The 24,193-nt window shown below is 36.3% G+C and overlaps 1 protein-coding gene across 1 annotated transcript; it reads left to right on the top strand.

Moving 5' to 3' along the window:
- The first annotated feature begins 19,467 nt into the window (after positions 1 to 19,467).
- LOC128296642 (uncharacterized) lies at positions 19,468 to 22,726 on the top strand. The gene is made up of 2 exons (XM_053032079.1): positions 19,468 to 19,749; positions 22,391 to 22,726. The coding sequence occupies exons 1-2, from the start codon at positions 19,468 to 19,470 to the stop codon at positions 22,724 to 22,726; spliced, it is 618 nt and encodes a 205-aa protein (XP_052888039.1).
- Positions 22,727 to 24,193: the final 1,467 nt, after the last annotated feature.

Here is a 24,193-nt window from a genome sequence, read left to right as displayed (position 1 = left end):
AGGAAGCCCGTTTGAACCTTAGGAATGTTAGGATATTGGGGTTGACAGGACGGACAGACGACGAAATGAGCCATGTAAGTCCATATCAGATATATGGCTCTGGAGACAGGAATGAGCCATGTAAGCCCATATTAGATATATATATGGCATTGGAGACAGGAATAATTCATGTAAGTCCATGTCGAAGACATGGCATTGGCAGGATATTGATAGACAGGAACGACCCTAGTATCCTTAGTATTCCCTGTGGCTCAACGGGTCATTGTATGTGACAGTCCTAATTCGACCCTAGTCAGAATGTGGTTTCGGGGCCACAAGACCGAGTCCCAAAATTTATTTAAAATTTGGTTGCATATCCTCTATGTGTATTAGTGCATGTGTGAAAATTTGATGTTTTAATTTAGACTTATGAATGTGAATTTCATGTGATTGACTTAGTTGAGAACTTAAGAAAATATGATAAGGAAATATGTAAGGATCAAATAATAACAAAGTGAGGAAACTTGGGTTTGCATGTCAAATTGCCCAAAAACCCAAGTAGTGGCCGGCCAAGCCATGATGCCCCATCCACTAGGTTGAATTTCAATGCAATTCTTTTATTAGTTAACAATTAAAATAAATTAAAGAAAGGAATTAAAAAGAAAAGATGAATAAAATAAGGAAGGAAGAGGGAGTATTCATTTTCTTTCTTTTTTTTTTTACAATTGCCGTGAGTTAGGAGAAGGAAGGAAGAAATGATCTAGACATTCGGCCAACTCAAAAGAGGTTGATTAAGGTAGGATTTATGTTACTTTTTCTAAATTCTTGTGAAAATCTAGTTAGTAGCCAATGGCTTATTACAACCCATATGTTAATTTTCTACCTAAAGGGGTACTTAGATGGCATATGGTTAGGAAGAGGTAAATGCTAAGAGTATGGTGCTTTTGATGTTGTGAATGGAAGTAGTGGAAAAGTGAAAGAAAATTTATGTGGAAATGTGGTATATGTGGATTTATAGGATGTTACAAATAGATGTGAAGCCATGCTAGATTAGGAAAAATTCGGTCAAGTGTTCATGAGATGAAATTTTGTGTTTAGATGAATTAAAGATGATAGTATAGTTGATATCCTATATATATATGCATATTCGGCCATCAAATTAAGAGCATAGGTGATGTTGAGTCTAAGTTTTGCACATTCGGCTATATATATATATATATATATATATATATAAATGTATGCCCATTCGTGATATTACTTTTGGATTATATATATAATTGACTAAAAATGAGTAATTAGCAAGGGTGGTTGCCGAATGTCCAATTATATATATATGCATGTGTGATTGGATTATTGATAGTAGGGTGATAGCATATGGTTATTAGCCAAATAGATCAAAAACATATGGTAGGAAGATAAGAATTAGTCATGTATCTCCTATGATTTGAAATCATTAATATTTTGATATAAATATTTAGCAAGACAGTTAAACTAGTTAATTTATTGATTAAGCTCAAGAAGTTAAAGGAGGAGAATCAAGCAAAGGCAAAGGAAAGAACATCGAGTAGCCGAGTTGGAACCGTTTTACCCAACACAAGGTAAGTTATTAAGCATATATTTTTATTGATTTAAATAATCATAATACCTATGTACTTATGCGAATGGAATGATATATAAATGCATGTAGTGACAAAATTATCGAGTGTAAAAAGTAGTGAGATGTATTGAGTTGTTGATTTCGGCACTAAGTGTGCGGGTATAAACATTTACGATAATGAGATTGGCACTAAGTGTGCGAGTTTAATTGTATAGCACTAAGTGTGCGAGTTTGATTATTAAGCACTAAGTGTGCGGAGTTACTATATATTTTCAAATAATTATTAACGTTAAGTGTGCGACTTTATCGAGTAGATCATGGACAGCGGAATGAGTAGATACTTTGAGTTCATGTGGAATAGACGTTATGTTTATATTTGGAACTGAGCTTGGTAAGTCTTGAACCTATGTGGTGATTATATTTGAAGTTAGGAACATAAGATTATTGTGGAATAGATGAAATGCTATTATTAGTATAATCTAAACGAAAATAAAAGGATGTGTGGAAATGCATCAAATATCATATCGAATATCATATGAGATGTCAATGGAGGCTTGGCTAGTTTAGAGCATGTAATGATAAATGTGCGTGAAATTATAGCATAGTCGGTATGGATGGAGTACCTAATCTTACATTATTTGTTTTCTTTTATGATACTTTATAAATGGACGGCATTGTAATGCTTATGACTTACTGAGTTATATACTCATTTGGTGTGTTTATTTGTCACTTAGTTAGGTTCCTTTGATCCATTTTTGTGTGCTCGGGACCATCGTCGAAGTCATCACACCAGCTTGCAACTTTTTAGTATCTTCTTCTTAGTTGGTCTAAGAACATTTCGGCATGTATAGGCTATTTTGTTTTGTTTGAACTTTGGTATGTATACTTTTAGCCATGCGAAAATGGCATAAATGTTAAGTTGGATTTGGTCTTATGATACTTAGTTATAAGTAATAGTTAAAGTCTATTTGATTATTATGCCGTTTGTCATGGCTAATCATTTCCGGTGTTACACTCATGATATGGTTATTGAGTAGTAAGGAAATGCTTGGTAATGATTAGCCTTTGGTATGGCTAGTCATGATCATACTTGGTGATATGTATGTTAAATTACTCTAATAGGTAAATTTTACTCTAATAATAGATGCAGACAGCAGTAGTGATGTGAAATTGAAAAATCACTAAAAATAATAGAAATGGAATTAAATAATGGATAAATTATTTAATCGAAGCTGGATGAGCCTATTTTCATATGGAAGAAACGAAACAACCATATGAGCTATATTTTATGAGATTTTAAATTTTTGTGAAACAGGGCCAGAGCAATTTATGGATCCCCTGTTCTGACTTTGGAAATTCACCATACATTTTGTAGAGATTATTAGAAGTCATACTTTATATTTGCAGATTAATTATTGAGTGTAGTTTCATTAGAGACAAGCGGTATAGGCATTGAATCCTTGTGTAGGGAGATATCTAAGTCGTAATGCTCAGAGGTCAGAGTAGTCGAACCCTGAAACAGGGGAGACATTAACAAATAAACTGTACTAATTGGCCCAACCAAAAATTCTACAAAAAATTTATTACATATATATATGAGTCTAGTTTCAGGAAAAATTTACGAAATTTTATTTCGAGTTTCGGAACTCAAGATACGAATTTTTAAGTGACTATAACGCAGATTGACAGCTTGTGCAGGAGTTTTAAAATAAATTGTTTGAGCTGTATAAATGATGAATTAAGCCCGATAACACCTCGTATTCGACTCGGTGGCGGCCACGGTTTCAGGTGTTACATTTTTATTGGTATCAGAGCTATGGTTTAGTCGGTTCTAGGACTACCATAGCGCGTATGAGTCTAGCTATACATGCCTTAATGTTAGTGTTTAATAGTGTGATGACTTGACGGCTAAAATTTTTGTTTTGATTAGTAAATGGATCCGGTTTAGAGAGAACCTTAGCAGATGACGTTGAAAGTGTAGCGGCTGCTCTGCGCAAGGGACACCACTGTTGAACCTCGGTCATCTGCGAATAATCAAGATGAGGGGCAAAACAAGCCTTCTTTACTATGATGAACGAGTGGGTCGCACAATATGCCTGCACTAATCCAGCTGCCCAACCATTCCCGAATTTAAATAATCCACCCCAGGAGCCTATAATGCCATCAACTACTAATCCTTTAAGGCCGAGTAAACCACCTGTAGACTTGATTAGGAAGCACAGGGCCGAGGAATTCAGAGCCATAGTTACTGATGATGCTGAAAGGGCCGAGTTCTGGCTTGATAACACCATCCGAGTTTTTGATGAACTGTCCTGCACACCTGATTAGTGTTTAAAGTGTGCTATATCTTTGTTGCAAGACTCAGCCTACTATTGGTGGAGGACCTTGATTACCATAGTCCCGAAGGAACAAGTTACTTGGGATTTCTTTCAAACGGAGTTTTAAAAAAATATATTTGTAACACCCCAAACCCGAGACCATCGCCGGTGTCGGACACGAGGGGTTAACGAGACAAATCCTCTTAAAGTACCGACCAATTCGGCGTTTCCAGACAGGTAGGAAAACTGCGTCACCGTCGCCTTAAAAATCATATCTTGAGTTTCAAGACTTGGAAACTGATTCCGGAAATTTTCCCTGAATTTAGACTCATATATCCATCCATGGATTTATTTCTAGAATTTTTGGTCTGGCCAATTGGTACAGTTTATTAGTTAAAGTCACCCATGTTACAGGGGTCGACTACACTGACCTTCGTGCGTTACAACTTGAATATCTCTTTGTACAGGGCTTTAATACTGGTGCCGTTTATTTCTAATGAAACTAGACTCAAAATGAAATCTGAAAATATAAGGCATGACATCTAATTATTTCTGTATAATTTATAGTAAATTTTCAAAGTCGCGACAGGGGACCCAGAAACCGTTCTGGCCCTGTCTCACGAGAACTTTAATATCTCTCGGTATACTGTTCATATGATCGTTTCGTTACTTTCATATGAAAATAGACTCGTCAAGGTTCATTTACATAACTTATTCACAATTTAATACCCTTCCTAAAAATTTTGGTGCTTTTTCACATCCACGTCACTGCAACTGGCAGCATCTGTTTTTAAGGTAGGCCTTACCTATTTTGTAGTTTCCATGGACCAACTATAGTCTAGTCATACATAGGTCCTCCTATGATCATGTTTAGCCATTCCAATGGCTGATCATGTGACCAACACTCCCATTCCAATCCATAATAACATCATGAAACCATATAAAATTACAAACCACAAATGGTCTAATTCCGTACTCCACTTTTACGAACCATTTTCGCATGGCCGTACATATATACATCACAAAAGCACTTGAAAACAACCGAGGCAAGTCCTATACATGCCATATCCAAAGTTCAACTAAAAGAGTACCAAAATGGGGGCTTTGATAGTGTGGATGACTTCAACTTCAATGATCCCGAATCCGATAGCTAACGAGCAAAATCTATAAAACAGAGAAACAGAGAAAACGGAGTAAGCAATTTATGCTTAGTAAGTTTGAGCAAGAAATTCCAGCACAACAAAAGCATAGCATTCATAAAGCTAACGGATAATTTCATATGCACAAATTCTCAATATCATACTCATTTCACATTCCAACCCCTATGTTCATACATAAGGGATCACCTTAGTCAAATACCGGAAACTCATTACTCGATCGAGCGAATATTATTCAAGGAATCAACTAATTCAAGCTCATATGAACATACATCATTGCTGGAATTTTTTTCAAGCGCATTAACTGAAATTTTACAGCAAGATCGCTTATTCTAGAATCACATACCTTCGGAAATTAACCGGATATAACGACTCGCTCAAATGCCTTCGGGACGAAGCCCGGTTATAGCGACTTGCACGAATGCCTTCGGGACTTAACCCGGTTTAGTAACTTGCACAATGCCTTCGGCTTAGCCCGAGTTATTAACTTCATACGAATGCCTTCGGATCCTAGTCGAGATATAGTCACTTAGCGAAAGCCTTGGGACTTAGCCGGACATCATTCGAATAACCGAGCACAATTATCAATAAATTATGACACATTCAGTATTTCATTTTCAATAGCAAAACTCAAACACAAGGCACTTTTTACACTTGCAATTTCGGCTCAATAGCCACACACAAAGAGCATGATTTTAATTTGCTTTAAACATGATCTAATCATTTCAAATTTAAGCTCTATTACTCAAGAACTTACCTTGGATGTTGTCGAGCGATTTCGACGGCTACTCGACTACTTTTTCCTTCCCTTTATCGGATTTAGCTCCCCTTTGCTCTTGAGCTTAATTTGACAAATAAATTGATTTAATCGTTTGAGCATCGAAAGAGGAATTCAAGGTACTTAGCCAATATATATACTCATTTGGCATGAAAGTCGCATATGTACGAAATCATGAATCGAACTCAACACATTAGTTAATATTCCTCTTAGCCGAATTTTCTAAGCCAAGAATAGGCATCAATATGCTTGCCTCTAACCGAGTGCATGCACACCAATTTCCCCTCATGTGGCCGAATATGCATGTCCATGTTGAGGCCAATTATACACTTTATACCACACCAAAAAAAACAGCATACATTTTACTAACTAATGCATTCCATAATGTAACTCAATACACATCTATCATTTCCTTCATGATCGAAACATCATCACAAGCAAATATACACCTTGAAATAGTATATATGTCATACCAATACATCATGTACAACATATATACATATATATATGCTAGAGCCGAATCTCAAGTTGATTGTAACTAAACACGAACAAAATTTCAAAACACAAATCTTACTTTCCATGCAATGAGCATAAATCACACTTTTGGATGTAGCATGGCCGAATACATCACAACACCATAATTTTGGTCATGATTAAACAAAGAACTTGATGTCTTACCCAAAAATACTAAAAAGAAAGTCCAAGAGCCATCAATCCACCATCACATATATCATTAGTAAGCTTCATATTTAACATGCAATGGCATTAACACAAAATCCACCTTGGCCAAATACCATCCCCATGATATAACAAAGGTTTGAACTATGGGCTAACAAGAACATCAAGTTAGCAACCAAAAACATGCATGAATCTCATGGCACAACATCAAACATACCTTAATCTTGATGCAAGTATAGCCAAACCCCTTCCTAATCCTCTTCCAAACCAAGCATGAAGCAAAACTCCTTCATTATCCTTAGTATTTTCGGCCAAAGAGAGTGAAAATGGATGAACAAAATTTTTTGTTTTCTTTCCTACCTACACGGCAATGGGGGGAAGAGAAGCCTTCACACACACATTTTTTTTTATTCCATACTCCTTATTTTATTTATTCCAACATAACCCACTTACCAAACATGTTTCATGACATGATTTTTGCCCATAATTCCTTGTCATGGCCGGCCACTAGCTATTGGGGGGGAAATTTGACATGCAAGTCCATTGTTTTGCATGCATGCTTTAATTAGTCATCACACATTTCCCCATCATACTTTCAAAGTTTACTACTAGGTCCTTTCTAGTGAAATTCACATTTATAACTCTAAATCAAAGCATCAAAAATGTCACACATGAGTTAACACACATTATAGGCAATAAAATAAATATTAAATTATTTTTATGCCTCAGTTTTGTGGTCCCGAAACCACATTCCGACTAGGGTCGTTTTAAGGCTGTCACAATATTAGTGAACGGTTCATCGATCAAAAGTGTAAGGAATTCTTGGAACTTAAGCAAGGCCGCATGACAGTATCTGAATACGAACGTGAGTTCGTAAGACTCAGTCGATATGCTCGGGAGTGTGTAGCCGATGAAATCGCTATGTGCAAAAGATTTGAGGAAGGATTGAATGAAGATTTAAAGCTACTTGTGGGTATTTTACAGATAAAAGAATTTGTAACACTAGTTGAATAAGCTTGCAAGGCGGAAGAACTTGGAAAGGAGAAAAAGAAGGCAGAATCTGAAGCTAAAGACTTTCGTAAAAGATCAACGAGTAAAACTCCGTTCTCGGCTAAAAAGAAGTTCAGGGAGGACACTCACAAACCGAAGACGACTGCGGGAATTTCTATTAGGACACAACCATTAACGGACTCCCGAGCTACTTCGGTTGCTAGTGTGGGTAACCATCGCCAAGAAAAACCTGAATGTCCGTAATGTGGAAGACGACACTTAGGTGAATGTTGGGGTAAGTCCACTAATAGGGCCTGTTACAGATGCGGTTCGAAGGATCACTTCATTAGAGATTGCACGGAATTTGATGAGAAAAATAAGATGCAAGGTGCAAGACCTAGTGGAACAACGGCTAGGGGTAGACCACCGAGGATTTCAGGAGGTAGGGGTGGTAGTCAGGGAGGGACTTTTGATATGGCTGTTCGATTTGAGACTCGTACTCCTGCTAGAGCATATGCCATCCGTGCACGAGGGGAAGCATCCTCCCCTGATGTTATCACTGGTACTTTCACTCTTTTTGATACTAACGTAATTGCATTAATCGACCCTGGCTCTACTCATTCTTATGTGTGTGAGACTTTAGCATCCAGTAAGAATCTGCCTATTGAGTCTACTGAGTTCGTAATTCGAGTGTCAAATCCTTTGGGTCAATATGAGCTTGTTGACAAAGTGTGTAAGAGATGCCCTCTAATAATCCGCGAATCCTGTTTTCTGGCCGATTTGATACTTTTACCATTTGATGAATTTGATGTTATTCTTGGTATGGATTGGTTGACCGTATATGACGCAGTGGTGAGTTGCAAAAGAAAAACCATTGATTTAAGGGGTGCAAATAATGAGATAGTCTGAGTTGAGTCTACTGATTTAAGGGGAGTGCCAGCAATAATTTCCTCGATGATCGCTCAGAGATATGTGAGGAAGGGGTGTGAAACATATCTTGCGTATGTATTTGATAGCAAAGAGACGGAAAGGAAACTCGAATCGGTACCAGTGGTTTGTGAGTATTCAGATGTTTTTCCTGAGGAGTTACCGGGTTGCCACCTGTTCGAGAGGTAGAATTTGGCATCGAACTTGTACAGGTACCACGCCAATCTCGATAACCCGTATCTTATGGCATTAACGAATTAAAGGAATTGAAAATTCAGTTGCAAGAATTGACGGATAGAGGTTTTGCTCGACGAGTTTTTCACCATGGGGTGCACTAGTATTGTTTGTGAAAAAGAAGGATGGAACCATGAGGTTGTGCATCGACTATCGTCGGTTGAATAAAGTAACAATAAAGAATAAATATCCGTTACAGCGTATTGATGATTTTTTGATCAATTGAAGGAGCCTCGGTGTTTTCAAAGATAGATTTGAGGTCGGGTTATTATCGGTTGAGAGTTAGAGACTCAGACATACCCAAAACTGCTTTTAGAACAAGATATGGTCACTACGAATTCTTAGTGATGCCGTTTGGGCTTACTAATGCCCCTGCGATATTCATGGATTTAATGAATCGAATTTTCAGACAATACTTGGATCGGTTTGTGGTTGTGTTTATTGATGATATTTTAATTTATTCCCAAGATGAAGCTAAACATGTCGAGCATTTAAGATTAGTATTATAGATTTTATGAGACAAGCAGTTATACGCGAAATTCAATAAATGCGAATTTTGGTTGAGAGAGGTTAGGTCTTTAGGGCACGTCATATCTGCATCGGGAATTAGAGTTGATCAGAACAAAATTTCGTCCATACTCGATTGGAAACCTCCGAGGAATGTTACTGAAGTTAGGAGCTTTTTGGGACTTGCCGGATACTACCGACGGTTTGTAGAAGGTTTTTCGATGATAGCTTTTTGTTGACAAAACTACTTCAAAAGATGTTGAGTTTGAATGGTCGAAAAATCGTCGGAAAGTTTCGATCGACTAAAAACACTGTTTAATGAAGCTCCATTGCTAGTACAGTAGAGATACGGTAAAGAGTTTGTCATTTATAGTGATGCATCCTTGCTTGGGCTAGGGTGTGTGTTGATGCAAGAAGGTCGAGTTGTGGCTTACGCGTCGAGACAATTAAAGCCGCATGAGAGAAACTATCGACCCATGATCTTGAATTAGCGACCATAGTGTTCGCCTTGAAAATATGGCGACATTACTTGTTTGGAGAAAGGTGTCATATTTACTCGGACCACAAAAGTCTTAAATATTTGATGACTCAAAGAGATCGAATCTGCGACAAAGACGCGGCTTGAATTGTTGAAAGATTATGAACTTATCATTGATTATCACCCGGGCAAGGCTAACGTGGTTGCCGATGCTTTAAGTCGTAAAGCGCTATTTGCTTTGAGAGTGATGAATGTTCACCTGTCCGTCTCACCCGATAATGTGCTAGTAGCTGAATTAAAGGCCAAACCATTATGGATTCGTCAAATATTTGAATCCCAGAAAGTCGACGATGAATTGGTTGCTAAACGAGCTGAGTGTGCTTTGAATTAGGAATCAGAGTTTCAGATTGACGACAATGATTGCTTGACATTCAAGAGTCGATTATGTGTTCCAAGAAATTCGGAACTTATTTCGATGATTTTGAATGAGGCTCATAATAGCCGAATGTCTATCCACCCGGGTAGCACGAAAATGTACAATGATTTGAAATGTCAGTTTTGGTGGCCTGGTATGAAACGAGACATTTCTAACTTTGTGTCGAAGTGTTTGATATGTCAACAAGTGAAAGTAGAACATCAAGTGCCTTCGGGATTACTTCAGCCAATCATGATACCCGAATGGAAATGGGATCAGGTAACAATGGATTTTGTATCTGGTTTACCATTGACACAGAATAAGAAAGACTCGGTCTGGGTTATCGTTGATAGATTGACAAAGACTGCTCATTTTATCCCAATCCGTATAGATTTTTCGCTCGATAAATTGGCAGAGTTATATGTCTCCCAAGTTGTCCGATTGCATGGGGTACCTATTTCTATCGTGTCGGATAGAGACCCAAGATTTACATCGCGATTTTGGAAGAAATTACAAGGAGCATTGGGTACCACGATGCATTTTAGCACCGCATTTCATCCCCAAACCGATGGTCAATCCGAACGGGTAATTCAGATACTCGAGGATATGTTGAGATGTTGCATCCTTGAGTTTAGTGGCTCATGGGAACGGTATTTACCTTTGATTGAATTCGCTTACAACAATAGTTTTCAATCAAGCATTAAGATGGCACCTTATGAGGCTTTGTACGGTCGTAAATGCCGTACACTGTTGTTTTGGACTGATCTCGGTGAGAGTAAAATTTTCGGAGTTGATTTCATTAAAGATGCTGAGCAGAAAGTAAAAATAATTCGTGAAAGTCCAAGGCGACTTCAGATCGTCGAAAATCGTCGCGGATTTGAAACTAAAAGACATTGAGTATCAAGTGGGAGATAAAGTGTTTCTAAAAGTTTCGCCTTGGAAGAAGATACTCAGATTTGGCCGTAAGGGCAAATTGAGTCTGAGGTTCATTGGGCCGTATGAAATATCCGAACGAGTTGGTCCAGTTGCATATAGATTGATTTTACCCCCTGAACTTGAAAAGATTCATAATGTTTTTCATATCTCGATGCTTCGACGATATAGGTCCGATCCATCACACATAATTACTCCATCTGAGATCGAGATTCAATCTGATTTGAGTTACGAGGAAGAACCGGTTCGCATTCTAACACGTGAAGTAAAAGAATTGTGAAATAAAAAAATCCCATTAGTGAAGGTACTGTGGCATAAACATGGGGTCGAAGAAGCTACTTGGGAGCTTGAGGATTCGGTGAAAGAATGTTATCCAAATTTATTCGCTGGTAAGATTTTCGGGGACGAAAATTTTTGAGTGAGGGAGAGTTGTGACAGTCCTAATTCGACCCTAGTCGGAATGTGGTTTCGGGGCCACAAGACCGAGTCCCAAAATTTATTTAAAATTTGGTTGCATATCCTCTATGTGTATTAGTGCATGTGTGAAAATTTGATGTTTTAATTTAGACTTATGAATGTGAATTTCATGTGATTGACTTAGTTGAGGACTTAAGAAAATATGATAGGGGAATATGTAAGGATCAAATAATAACAAAGTGAGGAAACATGGGTTTGCATGTCAAATTGCCCAAAAACCCAAGTAGTGGCCGGCCAAGCCATGATGCCCCATCCACTAGGTTGAATTTCAATGCAATTCTTTTATTAGTTAACAATTAAAATAAATTAAAGAAAGGAATTAAAAAGAAAAGATGAATAAAATAAGGAAGGAAGAGGGAGTATTCATCTTCTTTCCTTTTTTTTTTGCAATTGCCGTGAGTTAGGAGAAGGAAGGAAGAAATGCTCTAGACATTCGGCCAACTCAAAAGGGGTTGATTAAGGTAGGATTTATGTTACTTTTTCTAAATTCTTGTGAAAATCTAGTTAGTAGCCAATGGCTTATTACAACCCATATGTTAATTTTCTACCTAAAGGGGTACTTAGATGGCATATGGTTAGGAAGAGGTAAATGCTAAGAGTATGGTGCTTTTGATGTTGTGAATGGAAGTAGTGGAAAAGTGAAAGAAAATTTATGTGGAAATGTGGTATATGTGGATTTGTAGGATGTTACAAATAGATGTGAAGCCATGCTAGATTAGGAAAAATTCGGTCAAGTGTTCATGAGATGAAATTCTGTGTTTAAATGAGTTAAAGATGATAGTATAGTTGATATCATATATATATATATGCATATTCGGCCATCAAATTAAGAGCATAGGTGATGTTGAGTCTAAGTTTTGCACATTCGGCTATATATATATATATATATATAAATGTATGCCCATTCGTGATATTACTTTTGGATTATATATATAATCGACTAAAAATGAGTAATTAGCAAGGGTGGTTGCCGAATGTCCAATTATATATATATATGCATGTGTGATTGGATTATTGATAGTAGGGTGATAGCATATGGTTATTAGCCGAATAGCTCAAAAACATATGGTAGAAAGATAAGAATTAGTCATGTATCACCTATGATATGAAATCATTAATATTTTGATATAACTATTTAGCAAGACGGTTAAACTAGCTAATTTATTGATTAAGCTCAAGAAGTTAAAGGAGGAGAATCAAGCAAAGGCAAAGGAAAGAACATCGAGTAGCCGAGTTGGAACCGTTTTACCCAACACAAGGTAAGTTATTAAGCATATATTTTGTATTGATTTAAATAATCATAATACCTATGTACTTATGCCGAATGGAATGATATATAAATGCATGTAGTGACAAAATTATCGAGTGTAAAAAGTAGTGAGATGTATTGAGTTGTTGATTTCGGCACTAAGTGTGCGGGTATAAACATTTACGATAATGAGATTGGCACTAAGTGTGCAAGTTTAATTGTATAGCACTAAGTGTGCGAGTTTGATTATTAAGCACTAAGTGTGCGGAGTTACTATATATTTTCAAATAATTATTAACGTTAAGTGTGTGACTTTATCGAGTAGATCATGGACAGCGGAATGAGTAGATACTTTGAATTCATGAGGAATAGACGTTATGTTTATATTTGGAACTGAGCTTGGTAAGTCTTGAACCTATGTGGTGATTATATTTGAAGTTAGGAACATAAGATTACTGTGGAATAGATGAAATGCTATTATTAGTATAATCTAAACGAAAATAAAATGATGTGTGGAAATGCATCAAATATCATATCGAATATCATATGAGATGTCAATGGAGGCTTGGCTAGTTGAGAGCATGTAATGATAAATGTGCGTGAAATTATAGCATAGTCGGTATGGATGGAGTACCTAATCTTGCATTATTTGTTTTCTTTTATGATACTTTATAAATGGACGGCAGTGTAATGCTTATGACTTACTGAGTTATATACCCATTTGGTGTGTTTATTTGTCACTTATTTAGGTTTCTTTGATCCATTTTTGTGTGCTCGGGACCATCGTCGAAGTCATCAAACGAGCTTGCAACTTTTTGGTATCTTCTTCTTAGTTGGTCTAAGAGAACATTTCGGCATGTATAGGCTATTTTGTTTTGTTTGAACTTTGGTATGTATACTTTTAGCCATGCGAAAATGGCATAAATGTTAAGTTGGATTTGGTCTTATGATACTTAGTTATAAGTAATAGTTAAAGTCTATTTGATTATTATGCCGTTTGTCATGGCTAATCATTTCCGGTGTTACACTCATGATATGGTTATTGAGTAGTAAGGAAATGCTTGGTAATGATTAGCCTTTGGTATGGCTAGTCATGATCATACTTGGTGATATGTATGTTAAATTACTCTAATAGGTAAAATTTACTCTAATAATAGATGCAGACAGCTGTAGTGATGTGAAATTGAAAAATCACTAAACATAGTATAAATAGAATTAAATAATGAATAAATTATTTAATCGAAGCTGGATGAGCCTATTTTCATATGGAAGAAACAAAACAACCATATGAGCTATATTTTATGAGATGTTTAAATTTTGGTGAAACAGGGCCAGAGCAATTTCTGGATCCCCTATTCTGATTTTGGAAATTCACCATAAATTTTGTAGAGATAATTAGAAGTCATCCTTTATATGTGCAGATTAATTATTGAGTGTAGTTTCATTAGAGACAACCGGCATAGGCATTGAACCCCTGTGTAGGGAGATATCTAAGTCGTAATGCTCAGAGGTCAGAGTAGTTGAACCCTGAAATAGGGGAGACTTTAACAAATAAACTTTACTAATTGGCCCAACCAAAAATTCTACAAAAATTTTATTAGATATATATATGAGTCTAGTTTCAGGAAAAAATTATGAAATTTTATTTCGAGTTTCGGAACTCAAGATACGAATTTTTAAGTGACTATAATGCAGATTGACAGCTTGTCTGGGAGTTTTAAAATAAATTGTTTGAGCTGTATAAATGATGAATTAAGCCCGATAACACCTCAGATTTGACCCCGGTGACGGCCACAGTTTCGGGGTGTTACATTGTACACGTTAAATTATAGTGAATTATCAGCAAAAGGGAAGGTAGATTATATTTATGAATAGTGAAAGGTCAGGTAAGAAAGAAGGTAAGTGAGTAAAGAAGAAGGTAGAAAATGAGAAGTAAAGAAAGTTTATGAGGCTAGGTGACATTATGTATAATTATTCATTGTGTGGAATGCTGTAATTTATTTGCTTGTAAGCTGACTAAGCCTAGTGCTTACTCTCTTTATTTTTTTTCTTATAGTTTTTATCAACCCATTCGGCGATCGAAGGAAATGTCGGAGACCCGATCACACTATCGAAGAAATAACATTGGTATATTTAGACTTTTCGTTTTGTGTATGGCATGTATAGGAACTTGGTTTCTTTTGATATGATATGATCAATGAATGATGTGTAAATACTTGCTAGTGATTAACTAATAGAGTGACTGATGATATACATATTTAATAGTACGTATGATTAATAGTAACTATCACATGAAAACTAAGAAAAATGTGAAAGTAACTTAAAAACAGATTCAAGTATCAGAAATAACGTGATTTTGAAAAATCACAATAAATTGTAGAGACATGGGTTGATGGTGAATAATATATGGAATTAAAGCTCATTGTGTCTATTTTCATATGGAATAAGCAAAACAGGTAAAGGTTTTGTATTTTATAAGATATCTGAGTTTTAGTGAAATAGGGCCAGAGCGATTTCTGGATCCCCTGTTCCAACTTTGGAAATTCACCATAAATTTTACAAAAAAAATTAGGTGTCAGGTTTTCAGACTCAGGCTACATCTGTAGCTAGCATAGGAGATGCTAAAAATCGTCGACTTGAATGCGAATACTGCAGAAGACGTCATCCGGGCTCATGCAGGTGGAATGATGGGACGTGTTATAGATGTGGTTCTCAAGACCACTTTATTAAGGATTGTCCAGAGATGGGTAAGAGATTTTAGAATGCAAGACAGAGTGGTTCGGCTTCAAAGGTGAGATGTAATAGCCCAAAATTGGGTCTAGTTGGAACAGAGGTTTCGGGACTACAAAATCCAAGATAGAAATAATTATTTTATGATTATTTTGTGGTCTATGATATGAATGCATGATTGTGTGAAAATTTTGTGAAGAAATTCTATGCATAAAGTGCTCAATTTGAAGTTAGGGACTAAATTGAATAAGTTGCAAAACTTGCATTCTAGAAGTTTCTAGTATGAAATTGCTTTGAAATATTAATTAGGAGGTCTTAAATAGCAATTTGACCAATTTCTAAGTGATGGAAAAAAATTGGACATGGATGGAATTTTTGAAAGTTTAGTAAGGAATGGCATTTTGGTAATTTGGTAATTAAAATAAATAAAAAGGGAAAATAAAGCCAAATTTGACTCATCTTTTTCATGGAGGCCGAAATTAGCATGGGGGAAGCCATGGCTAGGGTTTTCAAGCTTTCCAAGCTCAATAGTAAGTCCGTTCTAACCCCGTTTTTCAAGTTCTTTACGTTTTTGGAATCCCGGTAATTTGATTAAGCTTATTCTAGCAATAATTTAAGCTAGGGTTCATATTTGGAAAAATATCCATAGGTGAAATGTGTTTATTTTGCTGTTTTATGATAGAATATGAGGTTTTAAATTATGTTAGACAACCTGTGCTACTCGGTTTTGAGTAAAAACGAGTAAAAGGGCTTAATCGGTAAAAATACCTAATAGTCATAAGTATATGTTAGAGTGAGAATTTGATGTTGCCATAGAAGGGAAAAGTGATCAGCATGTCATAAAACATAAGAATAAGGGATGAAGTTTAATTCCTGGGCCTAGGGGCAAAAGTGTAAATATGCAAAAGTTTAGGGGCAAAATTGTAATTTTGCAAAATTTTGAGTTAAGGACTATTTTGAATATTACATTAATTAAATAAGTAAAATATGATGTTTTAGATCCCGAAAAACGAGATTTGAACCTAGAATGAGAGAAAAATCGAAAATTGGGAAAGTTGGTAAAATGGTCGTTTTAGTATCGAGGTAAGTTCATATGTATAATAATTATTAATTTATGTATGTTTCAATGTAAAATTGATATATTTATTATAATTTCCGAGGTGTTGAAGGTATGTAAGTTGGTATGATAATAATACTGACAATAATGTTGTAATTTATATTTGAAAGTTAAATTTAGTGAATTCATTGAATTATGTTAAATTAAATGATTATGGTGCCAAGTTTATGAATTGATTTAAAATATGTCTATGGTACATGAAGTGCATTGAATTATCATACATACATGTGATTTCTATGATTATGGATATTATGGGAAATTGTAAGTTCATATGATTTTAGTAAGGCAATGTGTAATTTAATGTTATTGCCTTGATATTAAATGAGATGTAAGTTTATATGTAAGTAATACATCAATATTACTTTTATTATGATATTTTATAATAATATTGGAAATATGTTTGTGGATAATTACTTGATTAGTGAAATTGTTGGAAAAGAGAGAGAAATCCCGGTTGAACCTTCGGAAAGATTGGATGATAGAGATAGTATGTAGCTAGGTCACATATATGGTGCTGAGTGCACATCATGTGTACAGGAGAGCTACAAGACATTATGATGTAGCTAGGTCCCATGGGTGATACTATGTGTACACCATGTAGACAAGAGAGCTACGGGATATATGTAGCTAGGTCGCATGCGTGGTTCCAGGTGAAGGACACCATGTAGACAAGAGAGCTACGAGATAAATTGGCTAGATCACATGGGTGGTACTGAGTGTTCACCATGTGTACAAGAGAGTCGAACTATATGATGGGTGGAGCTATGTGCTGAAACCACCAAGTATCGAGGATTGATCCGAAGTGTTCAACGGGATACTCTCTATGTATTGCTTTGTGAGTTTTGTGATGAATATTTGCAGGAACTTGGTTATGTGAATGATGTGTTCATTAAGTGACCAGGATGTGGTAAGGTTATAAACAAGTAAGTTATACACGAGGATGATTTCATGGTGACCTTGTGATCATGGGCCTATACATGTGATGTATGAAATGTGGTAAAAATAATTTGTGATATGTATGTTAAAATGAGGCTAATACAAAGAAAGTGTGAAATAGTGAATTAGCAATAAAACTGTTTTGGACAGTAGCAGTGATGTGATTTTGAAAAATCACCAAAAATACTATAAATTGAATCAAAGACTTAATAAGATATCAAATTAAAGCTTAATGTGTCTATTTTCATATAAAAGAAACAGAGCAAGAAAAGGAGTTCTATATTTTGAGATATTTATGTATTTGTGAGACTGATTCAAAATGATTATGTGATCCCCTGTTCTGAATTTGGAAAACCAAAACAATTTGGATAAAAATAATTAGAGGATTAAACTTATATTTTTAAAATACCTAATGAGTCTATTTTCAAGATAAATAAAGAAGAACATTATCCGAGTTCATCTTGTGAGATAATTAATTTTAGTGAAGAGAGGTCGAATCTGTTAGAAAGTGAAACAGGGGAAATTTTAATGAATAAACTGTACTAATTGGCTAAACCAAAAATTATGAAAATTTTATGGTGGAAAGATATGTGAGTCTAGTTTCAGAAGAAATTTACAGATCTTAATTTGGATCTTTGTAGCTTGAATTATAAATAAGTAAGTGACTATGACTCATGTGGACAGTTTGATGCGAGCATTTATTAGTAAATCGTGAAATCGTACTTACAAGAATGCTATATACATTAAGGATGTGGAATGGAGAGGAGGAGGAGGAAAATAAATATATGTGGAATACATGGAAACTATGGTATATGAAATATTGATATAATGAAACAAATGATATGTGTTTATAAGAAAACAGAAAGAGAATGATATGTATCATGACATGTATATATATATGACTAGTCTCAATGTAATGCTTGTTGGGTATGGAGTTGAATTGAAATATTCCAGGCAAACATGTTATTTTGCGCATCTGAATTATGGTATTTTATAAAGATATGATCTAGTTTTAAATATAAATGCTTGATGATTAAGCTGAAGATATTTGGTAAGATGATAATCTTGGTATAAATGTATAAGTGGTACTATAATAAACAAGGTAAAATGTGTATAAGAGACACATGTATGATGACATACAAATGCTGTGTTTGTGGTTTAATTGAGAATATTTAATCATTAAATGAATACCGTGTTTTATGCTTTTGATTTTGTATAAGTGTGTAAGAGATTAAGGTTGACCAAAGCTTGGAAAATAGCCTAGGTATATTCCACACAAGCAGAAACACGACCATGTGTCTCAGCCGTGTATGGAACACGACTTTGGGACATGGGCGTATGGAGCCTTAAAGCATGAAATTTCCAAGATTTTCGTAAGTTCTCAGTTTAGTCCCGAACCCTTTCTAAAGTTTGTTTTGGGCTTCGTAGACTCAAATAAGGGACTATGTGTAAGTGAATGAACATTTTGAAATATGAATGAAATTTTATGGCCCGCATTTTAGTTTAATGTTTGTATGTTTATCCGGTAACACCTCGTACCTTATCCCAGCCTCGGGTATGGGTAAGGAGTGTTACATGAGACCCCCAAAAAGTGTCGGGACTAGAGCTCACAGCGAACATATGACACCAGAGACAGCAGTGCGATCTGAGGCTAGGGCTCCGGCATACGAGCACATGAAGAAGCATCGTCGCCTAACGTGATCACTTGTACATTTTCTCTTTATGGCATTGTTGTTATTTCTTTGATAGACCCAGGTTCTACATATTCTTACGTATGCATGAAATTGGCATCTAGCATGAATTTAACTATGGAGTCTACAGAATTTGTGATTAGAGTGTCAAACCCATTAGGCAAGCATGTCTTAATCGATAAAGTATGTAAGAAATGCCCTTTGATGATTAGGGGCCTTTATTTTCCAGCCAAGTTGATGTTGTTGCCGTTTGATGAATTCGATGTTATTTTGGGTATGGATGCATTGACACTTCATGGTGCTGTAGTAGATTGTAAACGAAAGGTTATGGAATTGAGACATGAGAATGGTGAAGTCCTTCGAGTCGAATCAGATGAACTTAGTGGCTTGTCGATTGTAATTTCTTTGATGACCGTTCAGAAATGTATGAGGAAAGGATATGAAGCATATCTGGCTTATGTACTGAATTCAAAGGAATCTGAGTTGAAAGTCGAATCGATGCCTGTCGTATGTGAGTTTACGGATGTGTTCCCGGAAGAATTGCCAGGTTTACCTCCAGTTAGAAAAGTTGTATTTGGTATTGAGTTAATGCCAAGAATTGCACCTATCTCTAACACTCCATATAGAATGGCTCTAGAGGAGTTAAAGGAATTAAAGTCACAGTTGCAAGAATTGGTTGACAAAGGTTTTGCGAGACCCAATTTTTCTCCTTGGGGTGCTCCCGTGCTATTTGTAAAGAAGAAGGATGGTTTCATGATATTATGTATTGATTACCGGTAACTTAATAAGGTAACGATTAAGAACAAATACCCATTGCCAAGAATTGATGACTTGTTTGATCAGCTCAACGAAGCCACATGGTTTTCCAAGGTAGATTTGAGGTCTAGTTATTATTAGTTGCGAGTTAAGGTGATAGGCATACCTAAGACTGCTTTTAGAACAAGGTATGGTCACTACGAATTCCTTGTTCTGCCTTTCGGATTGACGAATGCTCCGGCTGTGTTTATGGACTTAATGAATAGAATATTTTGTCCATACTTGGATAAGTTTGTTGTGGTGTTCATAGATGACATTTTTTTGATTTACTCTAGAGATGAGTCAGAATGATAAACCGTAATTTATAAATAATTCTATCCCATGCTTAGCATATTTTATAGATGATTGTTCCTTAAAATTATTGAATTGAATGCTCCTAATGTCTTAATTTCATGTTTTATACTTTGGTGAGCATAGGAGAGTGAAAGGAATGAGAAACGGGCCAAAAACAGAGAAAATGGGCCAACGTACGAAATCAACACGGCCTGGACTTCCTCACACGGGTAGACCACACGGCTGTGTCCCTTTGGCAAGGTCAAAGGATGATTTACACGGGTAGATCACACACCCGTGCCCATTTAACAGCCTTGACCACGGCCTTAAGCAATCACACATGGGCGTGTCACACGGGCGTGTCCTTGCCGGGCCCTAGTTTAGTCCAATTAGAAAAAGGCCAATTTTGAGGGAATGCCTAGGGCTCTTAGGCATTCCAAAGCCTATTTAAACACCTAAAGAGGCACTTAGACAGGGGACGCACAGGAGGAAGCAAGGAATTGCTAAAGGAAAGCCGATCGATCCATCTCAAAAGCTGGATTCACCATCAAGACTGAAGATCTCCCTTCAGATTCCCCCAGGAGTTTTGGGTTTTCTTATGTTTTGTTATTTTTATTCTTTTGAGATGTGTTCTTTCATTAGTATGAACTAAAACCCCTAAATGCCTAAGGGGAATGAAACCTAAAATGGATCTTGTTATTATTATCTAAATTATTGATAAATATTTGACTTGTTCTTAATTATGTGATCTTAATTCTTGTTTTGATATTCTAGGATATTTATTCAAGTTAAGCTCTTATTCAGAGGAGGAATAGACCCTGTCTAAAAGTAAATTTGTCATAATTAAGCGGAGTTGGTTGTGCACCTAGAGATAGGGTGACAAGATTTTGCCGGATTAGGGTGAAACCCAATAAGGGTATCCATATATCGAGTTAATGCAACCCTAGGGCATTAATTAGAAAGAGATTTCAATTATTCAAACTAGTGTTAGACGTTGTTAATCTTGAGAGAGATAATAATATAACTTAGGGATCTCTACGAAACAAGTTGAATGAATAAATCATCCAATTTAGAGTAAAATAACAAGTGAAGTCTAGGTGGATTTTTCCTTAGGTATTGTCTTAATCAATTGAGTTTTCCGAAAAGTATTTTCCCCAAATTTCTTTCCTGTGATTTCTTAGTTTAATTAATTAGTTAGCTAAATAAAACCCTTTTATTTTTTAGGCTAGATAATAAAAAGAAAGTTAATACTAGTACTTTTAGTTCCTTTGGGTTCGATAATTTGGTCTTCCTAAAGCTATACTACTGTTCGATAGGTACACTTGCCTTCATCATATAATAGTTAGTTTCAAGAACGATTCATTATAAATATTTAAAACCTTTCATGAATATCACGTATCACGGAACATGCCAAACATCTAAGGATCGTTTTACAGATTTTAAAGGATAAGCAATTATATGCCAAGTTTAGTGAAAGTGAGTTTTGACTCCAGGAAGTTGGATTTTTAGGCCACATTGTTTCCAGTGATGGTATTTGGGTTGATCCTAGTAAGATTTCTTCCATTGTTGAATGGAAGTCTCCAAGGAATGTAACTAAAATTAGGAGCTTTTTGGGCTTAGCCGGTTATTATCGAAGGTTTGTAGAAGGATTTTCTATGATAGCCACTCCTATGATAAGACTTCTGCAAAAGGATGTTAAGTTTGAGTGGATAGAAAAGTGCCAACAAAGCTTTGAAACGTTGAAAATGCTATTGACTAAGGCGCCAGTGCTAGTACAATAGGAACCAGGGAAAGAATTTGTAATTTACAGCAATGCGTCCTTGAATGGACTAGGTTGTGTGCTTATGCAAGAAGGAAGAGTTGTAGCCTATGCTTCGAGATAGCTTAAGCCCCATGAGAAGAATTATCTGACTCATGATTTGGAATTGGCCGCCATAGTGTTTGCCTTGAAGATTTGGCATCATTATTTGTTCAGAGAAAAATGCGATGTTTATACCGATCATAAGAGCCTCAAGTACTTAATGACTCAAAAAGATTTGAATTTAAGGCAAGGAAGATGGTTGTAACTTTGAAAGATTATAATCTTGTAATTGATTATCATCCATGAAAGGCGAACGTGGTCACCGACGCTTTGAGCAGGAAGTCTTTATTCACTTTGAGGGCAATGAATACACAGATGGCCTTATGTAATGATGGATCCATTTTAGCCAAATTGAGGACGAGGCCAACTCTTCTCCATCAGATTTGTGAAGCTCAGAAATTCGATGAAAAATTACAAGCTAAGAAAGTTCAGTGTGAATCATCCAGTGAACCCGATTTCCAAATTGACTCCGATCGATGTTTTAGATTTCGGGGAAGAATCTGTGTTCCAAGGGATACTGAGTTGATCCAGACTATTTTGCATGAGTTGATCCAGACATCGGAGCTTGGATCACATTATCTTTAAGGATTTTGGGTATAAAAAAAAGGGTTCAATTATTTTGGTCATAGCATGTATAGGAAACTTGTCTATTTTGTGTATATGTGTCATGTTGAAGTAGCCAAGTATAATGGCTCATTTGGGCTTTGATTATTTTGTATGTGGCCATGTGATTTGGTCCATATTAATGGTTGGAATGTATCCTTAAGTTTATCTTTACATGCATACTAAGATGTGTATGTTGGTTTGATGGATGCCTATTCATTTGCTAGTTTGTAGTTGAATGACTTAGCACTCATAATGGATTGATAATAAGGGATATGGTAAACCATGAAATTGGTGTGGAATGACTAAAAGATAAGTTTGTGTGAACACTAAGGGAGTAGTATGAAAAATGAGTCATAGTGATGCTATAATGTTGCATGTTTAAGTGTCCAAATATATCATGGGATATGTCAATGAACTTATAGGAGTGTATGATTATTTAAGGGTGACAAATGGCTTAGAGAGTAGCCTCCAAATGGTCCACATGGGTAGACACACGGGCATGTGTCTAGGTCGTGTGTGACACACGGTCGGCCCCATGGGCGTGTCATTTTGCCGTATGTCCCCTGCACCTTGAATTTTAGGTTAACATGCATGGTAGTAAACACACGGGTAGAGACACGACCGTGTGTCTCAACCGTGTGGAGGGCACGACCTCGGGCCACGGACGTGTGCTTGGCCGTGTGCCTCAAATTTGTATGATGATTTCATAAACAGAATGCTCACTAAAATCACATGGGCTTCCACATGGGCGTGTGCCAGGCCGAGTGAGGGACACGGGCCAAGGACACGGGTGTGTGCTCGGCCATGTGAAAACCATGTAGGTTTGAAATAGATAATAAATCTAAAAATTCAACACGAGTGTGGGAGCGTGTCCCCAAGCACACGGGTGTGTGCAACGCCTCCACATGGACGTGTGAGGCTTTAACCTAAAAATTTTCTTAGAATCTCCGTAAGATCTCAGTTTAGTCTCGGACCGTCAATAAGGTATGTTTTGGGCCTCGTAGGTCCATAATAGGGACATTTTAAGTTGTTTTGAAGGGTTTTAGATTGGATGAAATTGTGACACCCCTAATGTGACCCTAGTCGGAGAGTGGTTTCGGGACCACAAAACCGAGTCACAAGAATAATTAGGTGTTATATTCTGTGCTTATTGTATGTGGAATTTGTATGCGTAAATATTTCGTGTCTTGATTTTTATTAATTAGGTGCTAATTTATAAGAAAGGACCCATGTGTTAGGACTTGAAAATGTGATAGGTGAATTTTTAAGTGGCCTAATAATGCATGAAGTGAAATAAATGGAGTTGCATGTCAATTATCCCATTTCCTAAGGTTAGTGGCCGGCCATGACAAATTATGGGCAAAGGGAACATGTTTCCAACATGTTTTGCTAATGGTTGATGTTAGAATGGTTATTATATTGGTGTTAGTAGGAAGAAAAGAAAAA

Source organism: Gossypium arboreum, chromosome 8, assembly GCF_025698485.1.
Source record: "Gossypium arboreum isolate Shixiya-1 chromosome 8, ASM2569848v2, whole genome shotgun sequence".
Classification (NCBI taxonomy): Eukaryota; Viridiplantae; Streptophyta; class Magnoliopsida; order Malvales; family Malvaceae; genus Gossypium; species Gossypium arboreum.
Note: the sequence above shows the minus strand (reverse complement) of the source record. Positions and strands in the feature narration are given on the sequence as shown.